General features: G+C 36.0%; 1 protein-coding gene across 1 annotated transcript; it reads left to right on the top strand.

The window, feature by feature from the left end:
- Positions 1-297: 297 nt before the first annotated feature.
- LOC115919781 lies at positions 298-22154 on the top strand. Its single transcript, XM_030973969.1, has 8 exons — positions 298-423; positions 1110-1186; positions 1949-2272; positions 2873-3109; positions 3444-3521; positions 4012-4242; positions 5262-5462; positions 21961-22154. The coding sequence occupies exons 1-8, from the start codon at positions 398-400 to the stop codon at positions 22122-22124; spliced, it is 1338 nt and encodes a 445-aa protein (XP_030829829.1). The 5' UTR covers positions 298-397; the 3' UTR covers positions 22125-22154.
- Positions 22155-22991: the final 837 nt, after the last annotated feature.

The raw sequence follows: 22991 nt of genomic DNA, 5'->3' as shown, positions 1-22991 counted from the left end.
TGGTAAATTATTATATCTATCCGGACCGGATGGATATCCCACACGTGTCGCGTAGTCCCATATACATCTTTCTGTGTACAGTGTTTGTCAATTTACCAAGACTAGGCCAAATTTCTTATCATTTTGATGATACCAGAACCTTGCAGTACAGACCAATATTTATATGCTAGATGATCAACCTTTTCTGATCGATTCCACAACGTTTCTTTCACAATGCAATCGAATGACCAGAACTGGTCTATATCTTTAACCATTGTTCATAATATCTTTTTTAAAACTTTTGCTTCACTTAGAAACTTGTAAACATCTCTACGAACTGCGTAGCTGTGCCGACACACTCCAGGCACTATGATCATACACAATCAGATTGCAGATTTCTACCGATGAAGCTTTGACAATGTGTTTTCGAGTGAAGATGTTCAGGTAAAATAGAACGTATACGTGTAATATGTATCAATATTCCATTGATTTCCTTGGCCCATATAATTGGTACATTAGTATACATGTATATAATTGTGACTGCATTTGAGGCTAAAGAAAATAAACGATAGAAAAGGGGAGCTTTTTTAACATGTATTCTTGCATCAGTTGCTCCGTTCATTTCACCCCGTGAAAACTATCAATAAGACACAAATGAAAGCCTCATAAATATATGTGAATAATAACATGAGTTATAATCTATGCAAACATCAGCTACAATATGTCTGTATTTGGTGTTTAAGCTTAGACGAAGTATTAATAATAAACGTGAATGCAACAATTCTCCTCTCAACGCAGTAATATTTGATACGTTAAGACTTTCTGATGTTTCTTTTTTAGAAATTCCAGACTCTGAGAGCTAAATTAGCATTTCTTGTCATAACTATCAAGATAAATTAAATATCCAACAGCTTGACATAAATCATCATACCATTCGCTATTAACACTGTTTTAAATCTAGAAATTGACTGGATAAATTATACATGCAGTTTGGCCTGGGGCTGACCTACATAGTGTGACCTTGGCATTCACTTTGACATACATTACAACTTCACTCTTCAAATTGTAAATTATACACAGAAATCGGTACCTATAAAGTGTCATATGGTTATGCCTTATTTTTCCCACAGACTGGATTCCTGTTTGCTTTATATCTTTTACACCTGGAGCATTTGGACTCTGGCTTCGACAACTGTAAAATGCACTAGTAAGATTTGTTTTCTATTTTTAAAGATGTTATGATAAACGTATTCAATGTACCGTAGATAATGTGAATACAATGTTAAAACGTGTCTGTCAACTTACATGAAGAATAATGTAAAGCCTTATAATCATACTGCCCCCTTAAGTATAATAAGTTAAGTCCTGCTGAATAGTTTGCAAATATATTAGTGGTTAAGGCTATTTGCCTTTAGTTCATTGCTTATTATGAGTTTGGGTTTGGGGGAGCGCCAGTGAGAATAATTATTTGGCTCAGAATATTGTCTGCTAAGGGCTGTTAGAGTGTTGATTCATTATTGTTTTAGCACTAGCTAAATACCTCTTTTGCCATTAGCACACGGTATCATGTTTATACCTATGTTTACATTGTATGTAACCCCAATGGAAAATCAATTTATTTCGACATGTTGACAATTTAATTTCATGAGTACGTTTTTTGTTTTAAAGATATAGTGGAACTCGGATTGTTTAACTTGACGCGGCGTCTACTTTGAGTGAGCTTGATAACGCACATTTGTTCAGCTAAAAATCCTCCCTTTCAAAATCTGATGTAGAAGAAGAAAATCATGTACACCAAAATCAGGTGCTTAAATACGCAGTCATGATAATCAACCTCCTTAGAACTTTAGTCCTGCATATCCCATTCTTCTTTAGTTTTCATTTCGTTCACATAAGGCTTAATTCAGGATACACGAATTACGCATCTCGCAATGTTTGACACAAAAGTTTGTTTTTATTCACTACACAGATCTGACTTTGGTTTGCACAAAGAGTATCATAATTACATCCCCGAACTATCCTTTGCGTTACCCCAATGGTGCATCGGAGGAGTGGTTTATCACAGCACCTCCTAATAGGAGGATTCTCGTCACTTTTAATGACTTTAGCTTGGAAGATACCCTTGACTTGATTATAATTCGGGACATGTCTGATATAAAGACCTACACAGGTGAGAATAAGCAATTCACTCCCTATCTGACGTCAAGCCATACTCTTCATATTGAGTTCACCTCAACTCGAAGTGGCAGAAGGACAGGATTCAATATTACAGTCTCATGTAACGAACTTTCAAGTAAGTCCACTCGTAAGTTCACGATATGTAAAATAGTATTCTGTGAATGATAACATAGTTTAAACACAGCTTGAATCTCTCTTCAGGTAATCTGTTTTATGTACGTTATTCGCTTTCATTCTCCCTCTTCTGTCTTCCTCTCCTGTAGGTTAATGTTGTGCTTTTCCTCTTTGACGGTATTTTCATGCGATTTGGGCGTATTACCTAAAATAACACAATGCATTGTATTGTATCGTATTTCAATATCATTTTATTTGCTTAGTAAGATAAAATCATCGAACATGCAGTTAAATCATGGACCTACTATAAGTCCATGGTTAAATGCTGGAATTGTTCAATTTACAGACTACATGTTCATTTACCTTTATTTTCAAAGTAAAAAGTACTTTGTACAAGTGCATATACACGTACTTCCGTTGTTGCTCACAATTTAAATCTATAATATGTCTCTTCAAGTTTAAATCTTATTATATTAGCGCTTTGTTCTTCAATTCAAGTTTAATTTGGGCTTAGATTTACTTTTGTATTTGGAATGACTATTTACTGAAAGTCAATTCTTTGAAGGTCTGCAGCACTAATATCGAAATATTCTCTCATTAGATGCCCTTTCTGGTCGTTTAATGGACGGTGCTTCACCAGCAGAAGGATTTCTCGAGCTACCCACACAATCTGGTGAATGGAAGAGAGTCTGTGAAGACAGCTTAGCCAAGAGTGTGGCAGGGGTGATCTGTGGAGAACTTGGCTATCCTGGTTTCAAGGAGATCTCATACGAGAACTCCACATGTGCATCTGATCGTCTAGAAGGCACCTGTACAAGAGCTCCACGTTGCAACCCTAGTTCGTATAACTTTTTCTTCTCTTAAGTATTGATAGAATATTCAAAGTGAGCACTTTTACTATTTCTTAAAGTTTATCTGTACTAGTTTATAGGAGGGATTAGACCACGCTGCAAGGTGGCTGGACAGGTGGTTATCTCATCAACTCAGCTCTCAATTAACGTAAGAAAAAGAGGATCATGGGGGACCAATGGTCACCGATTTGGCATTGTTTTCTATATAGAGGGAGCAAGTAGCTACAAGTAGGACAGTGTGGCTTTAATACATATTAAATATTTTCCAGTTCAACATTTCTAGATTCGATTTACGATGTGTATTAATACATGTTTCTACAGATACATATCGTCTGATGGATTGCGCAGCAGAGCATTCAATGTGCTCGTCTGAGAATGGCGTCAAAATAAAATGTCATGGTGAGTCAAGATATCTCTCGTTTGTCCTAATTTCTGTATAAGATACGTAAAGGCTCTTTTGTGAAAAAGTTTGAAAAGAAGTGAGGATTATTCCTAAATAAGCAATTTTAACCTTCCTTTAATTTGTAATTGTTGATTAGATTTGCCTTTTGCGAAAGGGCTAGGCTAAATAATAAAATAAAATGTTTACATAATTCTATATTTCTGAAACCTTAGAAAAGTTTAAGTAAAAAAAAAAAATCAGTCTGGTTCCATTGAACGATGATGTTGAATGTTTGAGAACAACCACGAATGCCTTTATTAAAGGCTTGATGCGAGAGAGGGAGGGAGACAGGCAGAGAGAAAGGCAGAGAGACAGAGACGAAATACTAAATGTACCTACTGTAGACGCCCTCCTACTCCTCATCATCATTACAAGGGTTTGCTTATTATCATATGTGTGTGTTTGTTTGTTTCTACATTCAAGTATCTTGTTGGGTTTTTTCCACAGAGCCAGGATATAAAGGATGCTATGAACTCGAAACCATGACAGAACAGAACGGATTTACTTTCTCATCGACTGCACGTTGTATCAATTCGTGTAAAACACACGAAATCCAAACTATCGCTATTACGAATCACGTTGAATGTTTTTGTTCCACATCTGCCGAAGTCCAGTTGGTAGATGCACCAAAGTGCAGCGAAGAAACAACGTCGCTATCAAAAATGGAAGTTTATGACGGTAGGCATATGCATACGATCGAAAACACTTTCAAGAAATAAACTAAAGAGCCATTTCAAAACTGTATTGTAATTATCATGTACCGATAATGTAATATGGCATTGTCCTGTTCACACGTTTGAACAGGTAAGGCACACGACTGTCTTTGCGATCAGTCATAAGAGGATACCATAAAACTTTACGTTGGTACTCTTCTTGGAAGTTTACTTCTCACTGGAATCATCTATCAAGTTATGTCCAGAACGGACCTTAGAAATATAAAAATCATTTGATAATTGTTATTTGGTATTAAAGGTACTATGTCCCTTTTGCAGCCAACCTCAAATTCTGTAGAACTTTGAAGGAATTATGGATATGTCATGTATGTCCTATTTGTGAAATTTAAACGTTAGCATTGTCCTCATATTCAAATTATGCAAGGAAACCCGTTTACTTGCTAGACTTCACTGTCAGACACTATTGAGTGACTGACTGGCTTTTTCTTCTTTGGTATTAACATACATGAAAAGAGTTGTAAAGGGTACATGAGCATTTGTCTACATCAATAACCCACTTCTTGTGATGGCCAAGATTAAACTGATTGAATCTTTGCGCAGCATAAAACGTATGACTATTCGGTACAATTGTATGAAAATCAAGACTATAACTTTTGGGCTCTATAGCCCTAAAGTCGATTTGACAACCAATAGTCATTATTTTTCCCATTTGAAGACATTTTCAAGCCCCACCTTTTTAGGGAAGTTCTAAATAAGTATTATCTTTCAAATGCAGTTGGAATTTAACTTTTTAATTTTTTGGGCCTGCAAATGGGACATAGTACCTTTAAAGCATGCATGTCATTGTGTTTACATTTCCAGAAAGTCTTGGATTTTCTTGGAGAATTTTGTAAATACCATATATATCGTTAGTCTAAAATGTGAAAATGTTCACAAAACGTATTTTATAAACCCTCTGCCTCTGACGAAATCAGAACCGATGAATTTCTCAAAATAATCAGATCTCATACCTCTCTTTTATAGCTTCTATAGGTTTCTGTGAGGAGCCGAACGACACGATTGGTGGATCTTGGGATTCTAACATCACATGGTTTGGTTCTATCGTTCTTCTTACATGTATGGATGGATACAGTCTGAAAGGAAATGGAACCCTGCAATGTGTGCCGAAATTAACACCATATTATCCCGTATGGAACGACACAATTCCAGATTGTACAATGGATGGTAGGTGACGACAGCCAACACTTTTTATTTTGTGTTTATCTTGTCTTATAATAAATCTTATTGTCATATATCGAGAGTTTTCTTTCGAGAAAAAACAATAAGCTGTGCATACCTTATTGCTTGTTCATTCATTTGGTGATTCTAAGGAGCAAATAATATTCTTTATAGTGAAACCTTCTTCATATCTTTACCGCCACGGATGACTGAGCAACAATATTTTTAAAAGGATTGTCAAAATCTGCTTGTACCAAGTTTGGGCTCAAAACAATTGATATGGGTCAAAAGCCCTAATACATTGTTTTTTCAGTCCAAAGAACATTGCTGACTTATTCGACTTGATTTGTGTGCATTTGAATATGAAAGGTGCCAATGTGAACGCAGACTCCATTAAAGGCTCATTTACAGGCAAAGTTTACGATATTTGTTGTTATGTTGACACAGTCTTGGTTTCCATTGTGAATGACCTGATGACAAGGCTTAAGGTTATGGCGGGCTAAACGTGTCATGAACTATACAACTATATACATCTATTCGACATGACAAATATACAAATTTACAACTATACATCCATCGAATGTACGTGTTTACAACTAAATAAACGTGTTTACAACTAAACAATTGTGTTAACACGTACATCTTCCAGTGTTCTGATTGGTTAAAACTGTGCGTCCATTCGATGCCTGTAAAGTCGTATTGTTGTTACATAGTTTGGCCCTTTGTGTAGTTCATAAGCCTAGAATATTGCTTTAATTTTAATGAAGTGAAAATAGAAGTTTGCCTATACCCATCGTTAGTAATAAGCTAATGTTTAGACAAGATTAACTAAGAAAAGATGAAAGTAAGTACCAGGTTATAAATCCTAAACTAGAATTATAATTTATGTTATTTCTTTCAAGACACCTCTATGACAATTATATCTTCATTTGTTTCAGCAACAACAGGTTTTACTACAGAGTTGGGTGGTGGTTCACGTATGTTCTCTTGTTATTTTCACGCCATTCATGCACTAATGAAGTCCCATATCAATAAAATCGTCCATGAATTAATTACCTCAATAAAAATATGACTTATTCTGTTAAAGGCAAACATTTATTTTTGATTGTCCCCTTTCTTTGTATTCCCACGGAATAATATCTTAACAGCGATTTCGAAAGCTTGTAAAAAGATTGCTCACGAAGTGCTCTCCTATTTTAGATGTGACTAGAAAAAGTTGCATTATTTTTAAAATTTGCAACATGCATAGTCTGATGCCACATGGTTTTTGTCGTCCTACGTATCTATATTTGTCTCCAGTGCCTTTCATTTTTTACGATATCAAGCATGTGTTATAACTCGGTCAATATCTGTATGTTTAATGATTCGAAAACCACGTATTGGGCAGTTCTTCTTATCTACAACGCAATCAACAATCAGAGACTGTATTCAACTAGCTTTGTAAGATTTTGTAAGTTTCATATAGGGCCCAGGCCCACTACAAGATTGCAATAACCTCACTCTGAAATGTATTATAAAAAAAATCTTCTTGGCACCCAACTTTCGAATCATATTCCGCAGATACTCGAAATTCAAGATTTAGAATCTGATGGATAGAAAATTACACTGAAACTTAATTTACAAAATGTAAAGAATATGTTTAATACTGCCCGAAATCCATGCTTAACATTTGAGTTATTCAAATTTACAATAGCAAAGTTTCGTTTTGTAATATTTGTGTTACTTTTTTATGATGCTATAGCTTCAACAGAAAGTAAATCTACGACCAATATTTTTGAAATTACCACTGAATATACGGCAACATCGTTTTCTACGTCAACTGGTGAGGAAGAAATCATGTTATAGTAATCAAAAAGCACATTGGTTCAAATCATATAGACCTATCATGTGCCATCCATGATGTCTTGTGATTTTAGCTGCAAGTATGTGCTCACATGCATTCGTTCATATCGATACCATTCTAATTGCAATTAAGTATATACAATCTGGTACTAAAACACTAACCCATTTCAAAGCACTACTAAAACATAACTTTTCAAAAATGTTTCTTTCAATTTTTCAAATTTCTGTTATGCTTTTCATACATAGTTATAAGTTCGTATGCACACCATAATACGTAAAAATATCAATCATTATGATGTGTGATCTTATACGTGTGATTTATGATCCAGGAGTGCTGGATTAAAAACTTCGTTCATGTGTTATTTTGTATGTAGGAATACAGCCAAAACAACGCTACATTACATGGTGGCAGCGTTTTGAGAACCCACTGGACTTGTTTTGGAACTACACGTGAGTCATTGGACAATTTCTTAGGCCAACTCATTGGCGCATTGCATTGGATTTCTGCAGTGCTCCTCACTACAGCCCAACGTTACCATTTTGCTGTGAGTACTGTGACAATGACTTTAACATTATCTTTGACTGGCTTGTATGGACAATGACTGATTCATTTGCACCCCGAATGAACTGGGACGAGCCTGACAGGGCCAGTACTGTCAAAACTTCATCAACAATGCAGTGTTTACTTCTCTGTCAAGAATGTTGCTGTTGACAAGCACGTCGACCATATCCTCTTGTTTGCTGGTGTTAATTGCATCTCGTGTTTATGCTTAACTTTTTCTGGCCAGAATCAGGCATCTGTTACGCGTTTAGTTTAAAACACGGTTGCGTCCATGCTCACTTTTGTAGAATCACAGAAAAAACGGCGATCGCGATCGTCGATCGTAAACTCACAAAAAGATGCGTTTACAATTTGTAAACGCGTTTAAATGGGGTCAACGCACTGACCTCTAGTGGGTCTACGTAGCATGCACAGTGCAGATTACGAATCCAGCTGCAAGGCCAATTAAGGCCACACGGGGAGAATTGCCTGGAGGAGCCAGAGAAGTGAGCATAAACAGTACACCGTGGAACTGCGATTACGATGAGCGTTTACGATGTGCGTTTCAGATCGCTCATTCTACCTTCAAAATCAAGCATCTTGAGGGTGCTGATAAGAAGGATGTTGTGTGGGGAAAATTTGATACACAGCTCAAACTAAACCACTTACCGTATTGCTAGGCTATGCATTTACAGCGGTATGTTCAGAAGGATAGGGAAAGCGTTGACAACTTGTCAGGCGTCTGAGCCTGCAGGCATATGACTGCGAGTTTCTCGATGACACTGATCGCTTCGAGAGCGTTTTATTGAGCTCATTGCAGGCACAATATATCCTGAGCTCCAAAAGGACATGTAGCTACGAAAGAGCAAGTCCCTTATCTTTAATCAAATGATTGAGCTGAGTAGAACATTTAAGCCTCGCAGATGTACATGACACAACTAGCACTGATCCAGACAAGTAGTCAGCAGCATCGATTGCTGTAGTTCATCAGAAGGCTTAGAAGTGTCCCAATTGTGGGGGCCAGCATGTTCGACATCCACAAAAATACGTCCAGCTTATGGCACTGAACGCATTAACTTCAGAAAATGGAATCGCTGGAAGTGTGTATGTGTGTGTGTCGATCTACCTCATTGTTGCAGAATACTTTTTAAAGTTTCCCTTCATCTGGAAAATGCCTCATGAATGTTCCAATACTGCTGCTGTCAACGTAGTCCAGAATGTGCACGGTTCTTTTTATTCCCTTTATGTACTTGATTAAAGCCGTCAAAGATGACGAAATACCGGATACGTGTTCATGAAAGTTATGCACGCGCGTACGCAGGAGGGGGTGGGGGGTTGGGGTTTAACCCCCTTTTTATGCGTGTGTTTTGGAGGAACCCCCCACCCCTCAGTCTGTTTTTTTTTAATAATTTTTTTTTTTTTTAATGTTAAAGGGTGACAAAAAGTGACCTTACCCCCCCCCCCCCCCCCCTACTGAACGAAATATCTGCATAATTTTCCAATTTCTGGGACAAGTAAAAAAAAAATGTGCTCTTAATTTTGGTAACATGGACAGTAACCGTCTATTAACCTCTGTTAACGGGTATTTGATCAAAGGACCTTGACTTTGTACAATATATGTTTTATGTTTAGATACATATGTATTTAAAATTTTGGACATTACGGACTCAGTGTATTTTGCTGTAAGGGGGATGTCATATATATGTGATCTTATACATGTGATATGTGATCTAATACAACCATGGTGTGCTGGATTAAAAACTAAGTTTGTGTATTATTTCGATTAAGTAATACAGCCAAACCAACACCGCATTACACGATCTAAGGCAGGAATATAATAGTTCATATAACGGGAAGGAAGAAACTAATATGACTAATGAATATTGCAATCATGTAAAATGTAAATTCGTAAATGCCTTCGGATTAAAGCCATCAAAACACAAACTGTATGCAACTGCACATATCATCGATTAATATTTACATACCATAGCACTATTCATTAAGTAGGCTTTCAACGCTATTATTAATGCTAATCAGTTGATCAGTTACAGAAGCTCTAGAATAGAGCGGGGAGGATCATTTTGAAGGTAAATCGGCAATCACGTTCATGTATATCCAATCAACAATTGCATGATATCCTAAAAAATCGGACACTTTGTCCGTACGTCGTGCTAAATACATGTACATTATTATGTTTAAAATACTGCATGGCCCGACTCCTAATTATATGAATGAAAATGTTTCTTTTAGAGCTACTAGATACACACTTCATAGTCAATATATACCCTTAAAAGACTTGGTAACATTGTTCAGATGAGAGAAAATGGTACTAAGGTAGTGACTTCAATGCTAGATGTACAATTAAAGATAATCTGAAAGTTTGAGTGAAAACAGATCATTATTAATTATAACGATTGGGAAAAATTGATCTAATAGATTCCTTAATTCTCCCAACTATATAATTACAATTTGATTCAATTTTAGGTAAATGTAAATCGTCATAAAGCAATGTAGTAGTAGTAATATGTATTTCCGTATAAAAACATAATAACAAAGAATGAGACGGTGGATTTCCCTCATTCAGCTTACCCGACATGGGAAAGCTGGTCTTCCGTGGGGTCCGGAACAATTAAATAAACAAAACAGAATATTAATACATATCTGAACAACAGTAAATAAATTTTCCCGAAAAAAAGACATTCCAGAAATTTAAGTGTTGAAAGATTTTTAAAAGCCTGTCCTATGTCTTATTTTCATGGAAAAACGGTTGGAAAATTCAAAAATTAGTTGGGAGAATTCATTGTTAGAGGGTGTTGCACAGTGACACCTTCAAATAAAATCATAAATATCTTTGTGGTTTGAGAATTTTTCAGGATTCTTTCATGTAAGAGGGTACAGTAGAAGGAATATAATAAGTAACATTTCATTCAAAAATTACGCAATTTGTTCATCAATATTCAACAATTTTACCGGGTCGCTTTAATAAAACCAGGACAAATTATTGTATATAAAAGAACCTTTGTTTTAATATAGAGGTTCAACGTTGTATAACGTGTAACCATTGACGTTACGCATAATGTGCTACATCGACTTCCTTTACAGCGAACCGGTAACTTTGTTTAAGGTTGATGAAAAAAACTGAGTAATTTTTGTATGAAATGTAACCTGTTATATTCCTTCTACTGTACTAACCCTTTAACATGTAAAAAATCCTGAAAAAATATCAAACCACAAAGATTTGTATGGTTTTTTTTTAAGGCATCAATCATGGGTAACACCCTCTAACAGTAAATTCTCCAAACCAATTTTTTTATATAAGACATAAAAAACAGGCTTTTAAAAATCTTTCAACACTTAAATGTTTGAAATTGTATATTGAGCCAATTCGTTGCTTTGTGACGATTTGCATTCACCTTAAATGTAACAAAATTATAATAATATAGTTAGAAGAGTTAAGGAATCGATCGGATAAGTTTTTCCAAATTTTTATCAATAATAATGGTCTGTTCTCACTCAAACTTTCATATTATCTTTAATTGAACATCTAGCAGTGAAGTCAAAACCTTAGCACCATTTCTCTCATCAGAACAATGTTACCAAATTCCTTTAAGAGACATTTAACAGAAAGCTTATGAACCTAGTTCATTGTATATGTTTTTGTTGTAGCTATTATGTGAACCATATAAGACCTTAGTGACCGTAGCGTATGTCGATAGATCGCGTTATTTGTAGTTTACTTCCCTCGATTCTATTTCTATAATACTAGTTTCTCTAAGCTACTGTCTATCTTGGACATTTCATTTCTTACTATATTTTGCTTAGAGATTGATGTTTTGCCATTATTCTTTGTTGTTGTATTTTTTCTCTTTACCTCTTCAGAGGGACTTTATTGTTCCATTTCAAAATACATATATATTATTTGCAAAACAAGTAAAATGAAACATGAATTATATACAAGATCAACATAATATCTTAAAATGATCATTTTAACATTTCTAATACTTCTTTGTATTTCAAATAACATTTTAATGATGAAATAAAATTATTTATTAACCTCTTTGGATTGGTTGGTTTATAATTATAATAACTTTTCGCCGTAGTAAATTCAACGTTTATAACATCTAAAGTTGTCTCAATGTACATTGTTTCATTGAGACTTGGAGCTTTGTTTAAACGTAAATTTTGTGACCAATATTTTGGGAATGCTTTTTTTAATTTTGACATTTTAAATAAAAACAACAGATTCTTTACATCAAAATGGTTATTGAATAGAGAGTTATCTATCCATGTACCTTGATTTATAACATGTTTGATTAGACAAATTCCTTTTTTTTTTTTATCCACGACGGGAAATACAGAGGTTTATTATCAATTACAATATTACTATTATTCCACAGTATTTCATTGGGAATATATTTTACTTCAAATGTATTTACATATCGAATTTCTGACCATGTGCAAAGCAAATCCATATAAAACATTGGTAAATTTCTTTTTTTACATATCATTTTCATGTGTTTAATATGACAATTATACTGTAAACGTAACGGCATCCCGCCAACTCCTTCAGTCCAAAATGAAAATAATGTCTTCCACATTGCATCATCTGCATTAAAAAACTTATATATCCAAGATAATCTAAGTGAATTAGCTTTCAAAATCAAATCAACCATACCAAGCCCCCCTTCTCTTTCTGACTTGATACAAACATTCCGTTTTACTTTTTCACGTTTAGAATTCCATATAAATGTATATATAGTCCTATGTAAAGCCTTGCATATATGAATAGGCATTGAGACAGCTGTGCCTAAATAGACGAGCTGAGGAATTATCAAACATTTTATAATTATTATTTTTCCATAACAGGTCAGTCGTCTCATTTTCCACGTCTTAAGAATATTATTAATTTTTTCAACTGTCCCCTCCCAATTCATACTGCTAACATATTTATCATTTTTACCAACGTAAACACCTAAATGTTTAATTGGTTTTTCTGTAAATTCAATATCATATTTTGTCGTATCTAATTCTTTCATTTTCACTACTTTTGTTTTATTCCAATTAATCTTTGGGCCTGCAAAATATTCAAAATCGTCTAGCTCTTTCATAACATTATCTACTGATTCTATTGAATTAACAAATAATGTGGTATCATCTGCGAATTGTGTTATCTTTACTTCGCTAACCCTCTGAACTTCTATATCTTTGGTTGTAATATTTATCCCTCTTATTGTATTGTTTTCTCGAATTTTATTTGCTAATATTTCTGCCACTAATATAAATAACGAAGCTGATACTGGGCAGCCTTGGCGAACGCCCTTTTGAATATAAAAAGTTTCAGATAGCCACCCATGCTGTGACACCCTACCATGGGCATTTGTGTATAGAGTTTTAATCCATCCTATAAAGGGAACTTTGAAATTCATACGTTTCAATGTCTCAAAAAGAAATGAGTGATTTACATTATCAAACGCCTTTTTGAAATCTAAAAATAAAATGATACCGTCAATATTTGTTAATTTACAATAATCAATAACATCTTGTACAAGTCTTATGTTTTCACTTGCCATTCTACCCTTCACGAAACCTCTCTGATCGGCCGAAATTATACTTGGCATATTTGGTTGTAGCCGTATTGACAAAACACGTGCTGCAATTTTATAGTCTATATTAAGGAGAGAAATCGGTCGCCAATTATCAAGAGAACCCTTGTTTCCCTTTTTATACAAAAGAGTAAGAATAGATTGACCTTGTGTGAACGAGAGCTCTTGCCTCTCATACCCTTCATTTAAACTATTTATCACCATGTCCTTTATCTGTTCCCAAAAACATTTATAGAATTCAACACTTAGACCGTCACTCCCAGGTGACTTATTTAAATTCATAGTAGACAATGCTTTCCAACAATCCGTCTCTTTTAACAGACCTTCACAGCTCTCGGCTTCCTCTTCTGTTAAACACTTCATGTTTACATTTCTGAAATAATCATCATAATTTGCTCCACTTTATTCTGTCTTACTATACATCATCTTATAAAATTGTTGAATCTCTTTTAAAATATCTTCACTGTTCACGATTCTGTTACCATCTTTCACTATATAATGTAACTCTCTCTTTTTTTCCTCTCTGTTTCTCAAGCTGTAAAAAATACTTTGTACATTTTTCACCCTTATTCTTTGTTGTTTGTTTATTTATATTGTATTATTTTACTGTATCATTTCAAGACCCCATGGAAGACCATCGGCTTCATTACGATACCGCTTAATATGGGCTATCCAGCCGTTTATTTTATCTTGTGACTCATTATTCTATTCGTTGTTGTTTTACTGAATGAATGTTGTCTTTTTATACTGAAATAAAACAAAAATATTCTCCTCCATAACCTATCACACTCAGAGTGCGTCCTACAAAAATTGAGACCCTAAAACAAACGTATGTTGTGAACAAACTATGAGCTGTATAAATAGGATTCTTTGCTTTTCATCGAGACGAAGTGATATGCTCTAAAATCAAACATTGATGACATAAATCCATATTAGCTCCACTGCACAACATTGCTTTGGAACTGGCATGTCCAACTCTATTTGTGACAGATTTGGTTGAAACAGTAAACATGGTTGAAAACGTATATATCACGTGGCAAAATGATCGAACATGACCTAAATGAAAAATTAACTTTAAAACCAACCGTTATTTTCAATCAAACTATATAAATGCACAGAACAGGTCCAGAGGCAATCTCAAGGAACAAACGCAACCCCACGAAGAAGGGTGCGATGGCCGAGTACAAGGTTCCGGATTAGGCCGAAACTATCCACACAAACCATAGATCGGCAATAAGTACGGAAATAACATTGCCTTATTATCTCAAAGGGGTGCCTATTTGTAGTAGTCGAATAACACCTCGTGTGTCACGAGCTGTATGATTTCTTTTTACTTTGAGAAGTATTACGCTCATTTTCAGTAGCTCAACTCAGTATATTTTTGTTTTGCGCCTGTCATTTAGTTGATATGTTGCCGATTTTCTGCTGCTTTTTTTCTTTTGCATTTTTGCTTCGTTGATTTTACTTCATATTATCGTTAATTTGATTTGATTGATTTAATGCTATATCTGTAGAAGGTAAGGCGCCCAAAAACTTTGTACCAATTAGCTTCATCCTTGCCATAATTCTATTCTATAGCACAGACACACCTCCCACATATGCACACACACCAACGCACACGCCATCGGCCCTACCCTGTTCCTGTTGTATATCAACGATATCCAAGACAACATCCAGTCCACAATGCGTCTCTTTGCAGATGACAGCACCCTCTATCGTGAGCTTCGACGCACTGAGGACCATCAAGTCCTAGAGGACGATCTCCAACAGCTGTCCAGGTGGTCTTCAAACTGGATGATGGACTTCAACGTGAAAAAGTGCGCTATCCTCACCATCACACGGAAGCGTACTCCCAGCATTCGAGAATACCACCTGTCAAATGGACTGATCCCCGGGCGAGAGTCAAAGAGTACAAGTAGACCTACCCTGGAGTAACGGTTTCTGCTGATCTTCGTTGGAACAAGCACTGCCAATCCATCCGGCATAAAGCAAGCCGTACTCTAGGTATTCTTCTCAGGACTCTCTCACCCTGTACCAGAGATGTAAAGTTCAGGGCCTACACAGCCTTAGTGCGCCCCCAATTGGAGTATGTCTCGGAGGCTTGGAACCCACACAGCGTCACGGTCACAAAAATGCTAGAGCAAGTACAAAGAACAGCGGCTCGCTTTGTGTACCGTGACTACAGATACACCACATCACCATCGGCTCTTGTGGTAGCTCTATATAGGGTGGGACACGCTTCACACACGGCGAATCCTCGACCAATGCACCGTTTTCTACAAGATCCATCACCGTCTTGTCTCCATACCCGCACCAACTATTGTCATCCCTGCTACATACCTGAAGCATGTAATTCCTGTTGCAACAATCGACTCCTTTAAGTTCTCATACTACCCAAGAGCAGTAAGGATCTGGAATCATCTGCCAGGCTCAGCAGTCAATGCAGCGGGAACAACCAACTTCAACGAGGCTGCTCTACCCTCCATCAGAATGATGCAGCCCCCTGTTGGTTCTAACATCATATAAGCTTACTAGCTTGGTTTGTACTTGTACTGGACTTAGCATATTTTACTGTAAACTAACAAGTGCTTTGTCCACATGCACCATTCCAGCAATTCATGACACTCCTTGTAGTTACTCGCCTCACCTACCATCCCAGTAAAGCTTCCTGAGTGAGCTGCCAAAGGGATTACCCAACCAAGTACCAAGCACACATATGAAGCGCAATGTAATTGTAACTAACGAGGTATTTTATTAACCCCAAGCTATATGTTTGTGTCGTGAGATGACAGACGAGAGAGCCGTTCGCCACCCTTCCATCCGGAAAGAAGTTACTTTTAACTGTTCAATTACCTCTTTTATTATAGCCTATCGTTCTTTTATGACATTACAGTCATCAATACACATGGTCGTCATTCATCAGTAAGTACAAGTTTTTGAATTCATACCACTATTTCGATGACAGATTTAGGAACGGGACACCCGGGTCAAGAAATCATTGGAGTATGGATATTGGGCCCGGTCATTGTAACATTGGTGCTCATTATAGGCGTTTACATTTACCTTAAACACAGAGGACACTGTCAAAAGTGGTATGTATTCTTTTCTTTATTATTATTATTGTTATTATTGTTATTGTTATCATTGTTATTACCATTATGACTATTATTTGTATCATACTATTACTACTAGTAGTAGTAGTACTACTACTACTACTACTACTACTACTACATGTAGTATTATACTAGTACTATGGACCATTCGGAATTCGATTTGATATGGTTCATAGAATGCATCGAAGCAAATACTCTGTGAATGATATTGGCTGAATCTTTCTTTGGATATTGGGCCCGGTCATTGCAATATTGGTGCTCTTTATAGGCGTGTACATTTACCATAAGCACAGAGGACACTGTCAAAAGTGGTGTGTATTATTTTCTTTATTATTATTATAATTGTTAATATTATCATGATTATTACCATTATCACTATTACTTGTATCATACTATAAGTACTAGTAGTAGTAGTACTACTACTACTACTATACTGAATACTATAATGAATATGCGTATTTTTGTTTTCCTTCTCTATTTCTCTCTCTCTCTCACTCACTCACTTTCTCTTCCTCTTTCTCTTTCTTAACTATCTCAATTAAAAATGTTTTATTTGTTTTTGTCTATAATACAATTTATCGCACCAGTACTTTCACAGGATGTAATAATAAGAATCGTGGTAAGAAGACAAATTAAGTTATTGCATCTACTCTTAGTCACATTTACATACGGATATCATTCAATAGTGTAGAAAATGCATGGCTTTTGGTTCTACATGTTTTAATCTCGTATTTAGACCTACTGTATATCGTCATCGTCACTGTTTCTTTAGTAGACAAATCGATGAAAGTTGCAAGTTGGGGGAATTTGTGCACATTAAATTTGTAAAAAAGTCAAACTGTGTGAATAAGCTTCTTGTCGGGGAGGGAATTCTGTCTTGTTAGAAAGTTTATGTCATATAATATTTTTGGAGCTTTCTGCATCATTGTTTATTTTTTATATCAATGTTCCAAACCAAGATCAAAACACATATCCTATTTTCATGTAGATTCACATTATGCCTTTCAACATTGGAGGATATTTTATTTTATTTTGTGACTTTGGGATATTTATTGAAAAAAAAAATCTTCTTTTTTAATCTTTGAAGTATTATGCCATTATTATCAATATCTTCCTACTACAGTGGGCAAAGATCGACAATTTCAGAGCTTCTGAAAGGTCTCATCCACAACAAAAAATCAGGTTACAAATTTTGGCATATCACTTTAAGAATCCTCTCAAAACGCACCAATAAATGTATGAGGCTTAATTTAGCCAAAGCCCATGTCATCTTGATATCTCTATATCTTACAACAAAACTATGGTATAGAAAAGTCTAAGAATTTACGACTCAAAAATTACGATTCACAAATCGTTTAAGTCCATGCAACCTCAAAACTTGTTTTCCCTCAAATTATCAATCTACATTTGCCTCTCTATATAATATATTAAGGTGAGAAGTGGGGACCTGGTAGGATGACAATTTAAGTAATTGCAATAATTTATGCCCTCGTAGGGAACACATATAGGTAAAGAAACCAGGTAGTGGTCTTATGTACACTGTGTACGTAAATAAATATCATGACAGGGGTAATAACATTTGTAAAGCGCTTAGAGACGGTATTCCGTATAAAACGATATATAAAGCCAGATTGAATTACTATTATCATTATGAATGTATTTGGTTTTCAGGCGTTTTATCTACAGACCCTCATGATTGGAAAATTAAACCTTTTCGATCCACTATTTTCTGGCTAAAGAATATTGAAACTGCATGTGGTATTAGTTTTCAAGCTGGGGCGTGGTTTCAACGCTGAAGCATGGTTTCATTTATTTCTACTTCAAAATGATTTCGTACCTGTCCATCAATAATACAAATTTCTTTATTTTTCTTTCTTCCTTTTCATTAGATAGCTAAATGGTTTTTCGTCTTAGTATACGTTCTGTATCTTGGTTGTAAATTTCAAAGTATTACAAACAATTGTCAAGATATCACTTCAATACATCGCCAATACTAAAGCTTTACAATGTTTTTTAAAATTATGTTATTTTATACAGATTTGAAATTGAAATTAACTTAATGCATTTTTAGTCCGATGCGGACATTCCGATATTTGTTTCCACTGCAAATTAGTTTTTCACTGGTACATGTATATCTATTACATATCATAACACTTAAGATCATTCCCTCATTGCTACATGATTCTATTTTTCATTGTTGAATTTGTGACAGCCGTTTCCACAAATGAAAAGGTATGTAAAAGTTTCCACAAAACCCGTTGCCTGCAGTGCATCCTTCCTGCTTATGATACTGTGCTTGATATAGCTTGTTCTATGTGCTCGCCTTGAGAATTTTTTTGGTGATATGCCTTGTCATCTAACTGTAAAATGTGTTGATCTCACCATACTTAGTAGGTCCACGATCTAACATACAACCAATGCTTGTCCAGGCTATACTTGTTTCATTCAATTAATTGTACGGTGGCGGATCCAGGGGCACCCGGTGGAGCTGATGCCGCCCCCAACAGAAAAGGGAAGGATGAAAGAAAAAGAAAATAAAAGGATGACTTTTGGGGCGGGAGGGGTGTCAGAAAGATTTGTAACCGAAACGGCACACGAAATAACTGATGACCATTTTTTTCCCCTTTGCTTATCATAGAATTGTCGAATTTATGCCCCCCCCCCCCCCCCCCCACATATGGAAACGTTTGCTTGTATGTGTCTCATAAAAGAAGTTGACCACAAACTGACTCCCACACGGTGTTGAGTGCTCAGGGGTCACAGGCCACTGGCTTCATCGGGCAGGTAGTTCCATTATGTGAATGGGTAAATTAACTATTACAAAATGAGGGGACACATTACATTGTACAATAGGGACACACGTTGCAGAACATACTCTTTTATTGACTTACTCACTACATGAAACTATAAAACTAAAATGCATTTTGTATTCTAACAATTGGAGTACAAATAATAATAACAGGTGAATGAAATGCATAAACACCACAAACACCTAGGGAGGAAGCATTCATAAATTTGAATACATATAGTTGATAAACGACTCCGATGAAACTATAAAAATAAAATAAAATTTGCGTTCTGGCAATTGGAGTAAGAATGATAGCAGGTGAATGAAATGCTTCAACAACACAAACACCTTGGAAGCTAGGAAGCATCCATGAATTTGAATAATTTAGTTGATAAACGACTCCGCATGTGGACGTTTGGTGGAGCAGAAAGCATTGGATTATTAACAACACGAACCCATTTAACAGAATGTCGGAACGTAAATTAAATTTGGCGCGGTTGGAAAATGCATCTTTCTACCCTGCGACTTTAATGGTACGATCCAGTAAATTAAAACAGTAAAATGGATCTTATTTTAAAATTACTCATTAAATAAAACCCAAAACTTCAGTGATATCAGAAAAAAATATGTTATATCTTACTAATAATTAAAAAGATGTATAAACATTGTGAAAGGGTCACATTTTACGATAAAAAGACACCGATTTAGCGAAGATGACGTCATTAGTGCGCTTGCATCAGGGAATTCAAGGTCTAAAGGTCAATTCAGACGCTGATAAGTTAATGGTCGAGCCTTTTTGTTTCCTTTATTCCGACAAAATTATACAATCAATCAAAACAAGTTTAATACCAGGAGAAAGCTAACGATTAGTATTTTTATTAACCGCTTGCTCCAAAGTCGCTTGACCACAGTGAGAGCTTGCGAGAGCGGCCAAAGTGTGATTGAAACTCGCTATTTGCTCTTCTCCAACGCAAAAAGACACGACATTGTGCTGGATAAATGTATTTTTTCCGACAAAAGTACAGAAAATTTGCATATGGTCTTTTTATATTATAATTTATGAAATGTTACCCGAGTGAATTCCGGGCGCCCCAATGCTGGAAAGAAACGCACATTTTAGAAAACTTCACTTTTTCATGGAAAAATGCTTATTTGTTCTATGCACACAAGTCAGATTGAGCGGATGATACAACGTTTCCATATGCCCGCCCCCTGACGGAGATACTTGGATCCGCCACTAATGTCCCATTTACCCCCTTCTTTCTTCTGGTTTGTTGAGGGTGCTTTATGTGAAATCCATCCCGTGTCATTGTATTCATTCATTTTTATTAAAACCCATTGCAAATAATAGACAAGTCACACAAAACCATTTACTATAAATCCCTTATAAATAGCAGCTGTGACTGGAGTGAGAAGGAACTATAATGTGTGGCCAGGGTACATATTCATTCGAATCAACAGGACTATTTAAAAGTGATTAGTTAACTAGAAACTAGCATAAGTAATTAATTACGCTAACCACAGTAGAGGCTATAATTGTCCCCAAATCAATGAAATCAGACATTACATTATCCTTCACTTTGAAACGCCAATAACCTAACATTTTATCTGAAATGGAGTTAAAACTTTTAATAATATTTGAAAAAATGTTCCTTCCAGATGACTAACATGTTATTGTGAATTAAAGGCCCACTGCACTACTTGTAGCTACTTGCGCCCTCTACATAACAAACAATGCCTAATCGGTGATCATTGGTCCCCCATGATCCTCTTTTCTTATGTTAACTGAGAGCTGAGTTGATGAGAAAACCACCTGTCCAGTGACCTTGCAGGGCGGTATAATCCCTCCTGTAAACTAGTACAGATTCGCTTTAAGAAGAATCTCTTCTACTATAACTATTCTGTTTACCCCCCCCCCCCCCCCCTTTTTGTTTTCTAGTTTTCTTTCTCTCGCAACCCTCTTTGCCTGTGCATATATAGTTGGCAAGCATTCCTATTTTGGAGGAATGATTCCTACTTTTTCTTGCCTTCAAGCTATTGTTTTGAACCCTAGATTCCTCTCTTTTTTTCTGAAACATTGTATGTGAAAAAGTATATAAAATAGAATGGATTCCTAATTATGCCTTAAGAGATTCTTAAGTTTTGCTGTGAAAGGTTTGTAGGTATGCATAGAAGTTCAGGCCTCCATGACTGGCATGTGCTCTATTTGCATTTCTAGCTGCATACTTGGTCATTATTCCTTTTCCTTCTAAACTCAACTGAGGTTGGAAATAAAAATGAAGCAATTATTCTATAGTGCCAAGCCTGACCTATAGTAATTGCTATCTCAATAAACACACACACACACACACACACACACACACACAAACATATATATTTATATATATATATATATAATATACATGTATATATATAGATATATATACACGCATATATTTGTATATTTTATATATATAAAGATATATATACTTAATATGGACAGTCAAACTTTGCCCGTTTACTCATTACCTGAATTTATACCTCCTTATTATTCCTCATGCAACGACATTTGAAAAGTTACGATGCAACCATTTTATGTTCTGTTGTTTTTCACATTTTCTTTTACTTCTTCATATAGGAAAGGGGAATTCGGGCAAAGACAAGGGCAGACAGACGACTCACTCTCAACGCCAACCAACAATAGAGATAGAGGATTCCCTTCAAACTCTGCAAGTTTCCCCGGTGGATCAACCAGTCCCCCCAGACCCAACACAAACGACTCCTCTACACCAATTTCTGTGATAGCATCTGCATTACCCGACAATACACCCGAAGATTCCCAACCAACAGAGATTCTACGTGTCCCACCTTTCTCACGCCCTTCTGATACGTCAAATAGACCGTTCAGTTTTCTTCATCGGAATAATCCCAGGAGCGATAACCATTACGTTTCTTCAACCAGTGTCACAAATCCATGTTACTACGCATCTAGCTTTGATAACCCTAGGTCAGGTGATACTGTCAGGCTCCAAGAAGCATATCAAGAACCGTCTTCTATGGACATTACTAATCACGCATACGAAGGCACTACTGATGGTGAAGGACAGTCCAATGTGACCCTTAAAGATGTCAATCTATATCACTATGCATCCAGCTCTGAATATCCGATGGTAGCTAGTTCTGTTGCGACAAACCCTGAAGAAGCTTATCAAGAGCCTTCAACTATGGACATGGCTGATCATGCCTACGAAGGTACATATGGTGATCAGGAACAGCCAAGGACAACGATTGAAGACAGATTTTGTAGAGGATTCTCCATGACAAGTCGTCCTTTGCCTCACAGACCATCCTCCGCTAATTGCAAAGAAGGTCCAACTCTACCCCCTAGAAAATCATCTCGAGGTTCTAAAAATGCAATTCACGCAATCGCTTCTTTGAGACAGAGAAAATGTGCCATGCACAATGAAAACAACAACATTCTTCTCGGAGCATGTTCATCGGATTCAAACGTAATACATGATTTACCCAAGAAGCACGCTACTTCAAACAACCGGAAGGGGCATATTGAAACCCCTTTATATCATACTCTCGAGGATAATGAACAACCCAAAAGACGTCTTCAGCATGATAACCAAGAATCACCTCCCTTGAGAAGACCTCAAGGTGGTA

This window comes from Strongylocentrotus purpuratus, unplaced genomic scaffold (assembly GCF_000002235.5).
Source record: "Strongylocentrotus purpuratus isolate Spur 01 unplaced genomic scaffold, Spur_5.0 spur5_scaffold_7, whole genome shotgun sequence".
NCBI lineage: Eukaryota > Metazoa > Echinodermata > Echinoidea > Camarodonta > Strongylocentrotidae > Strongylocentrotus > Strongylocentrotus purpuratus.
The sequence above is the reverse complement of the archived record's forward strand: the minus strand, read 5'-3'. Positions and strand labels throughout refer to the sequence as shown.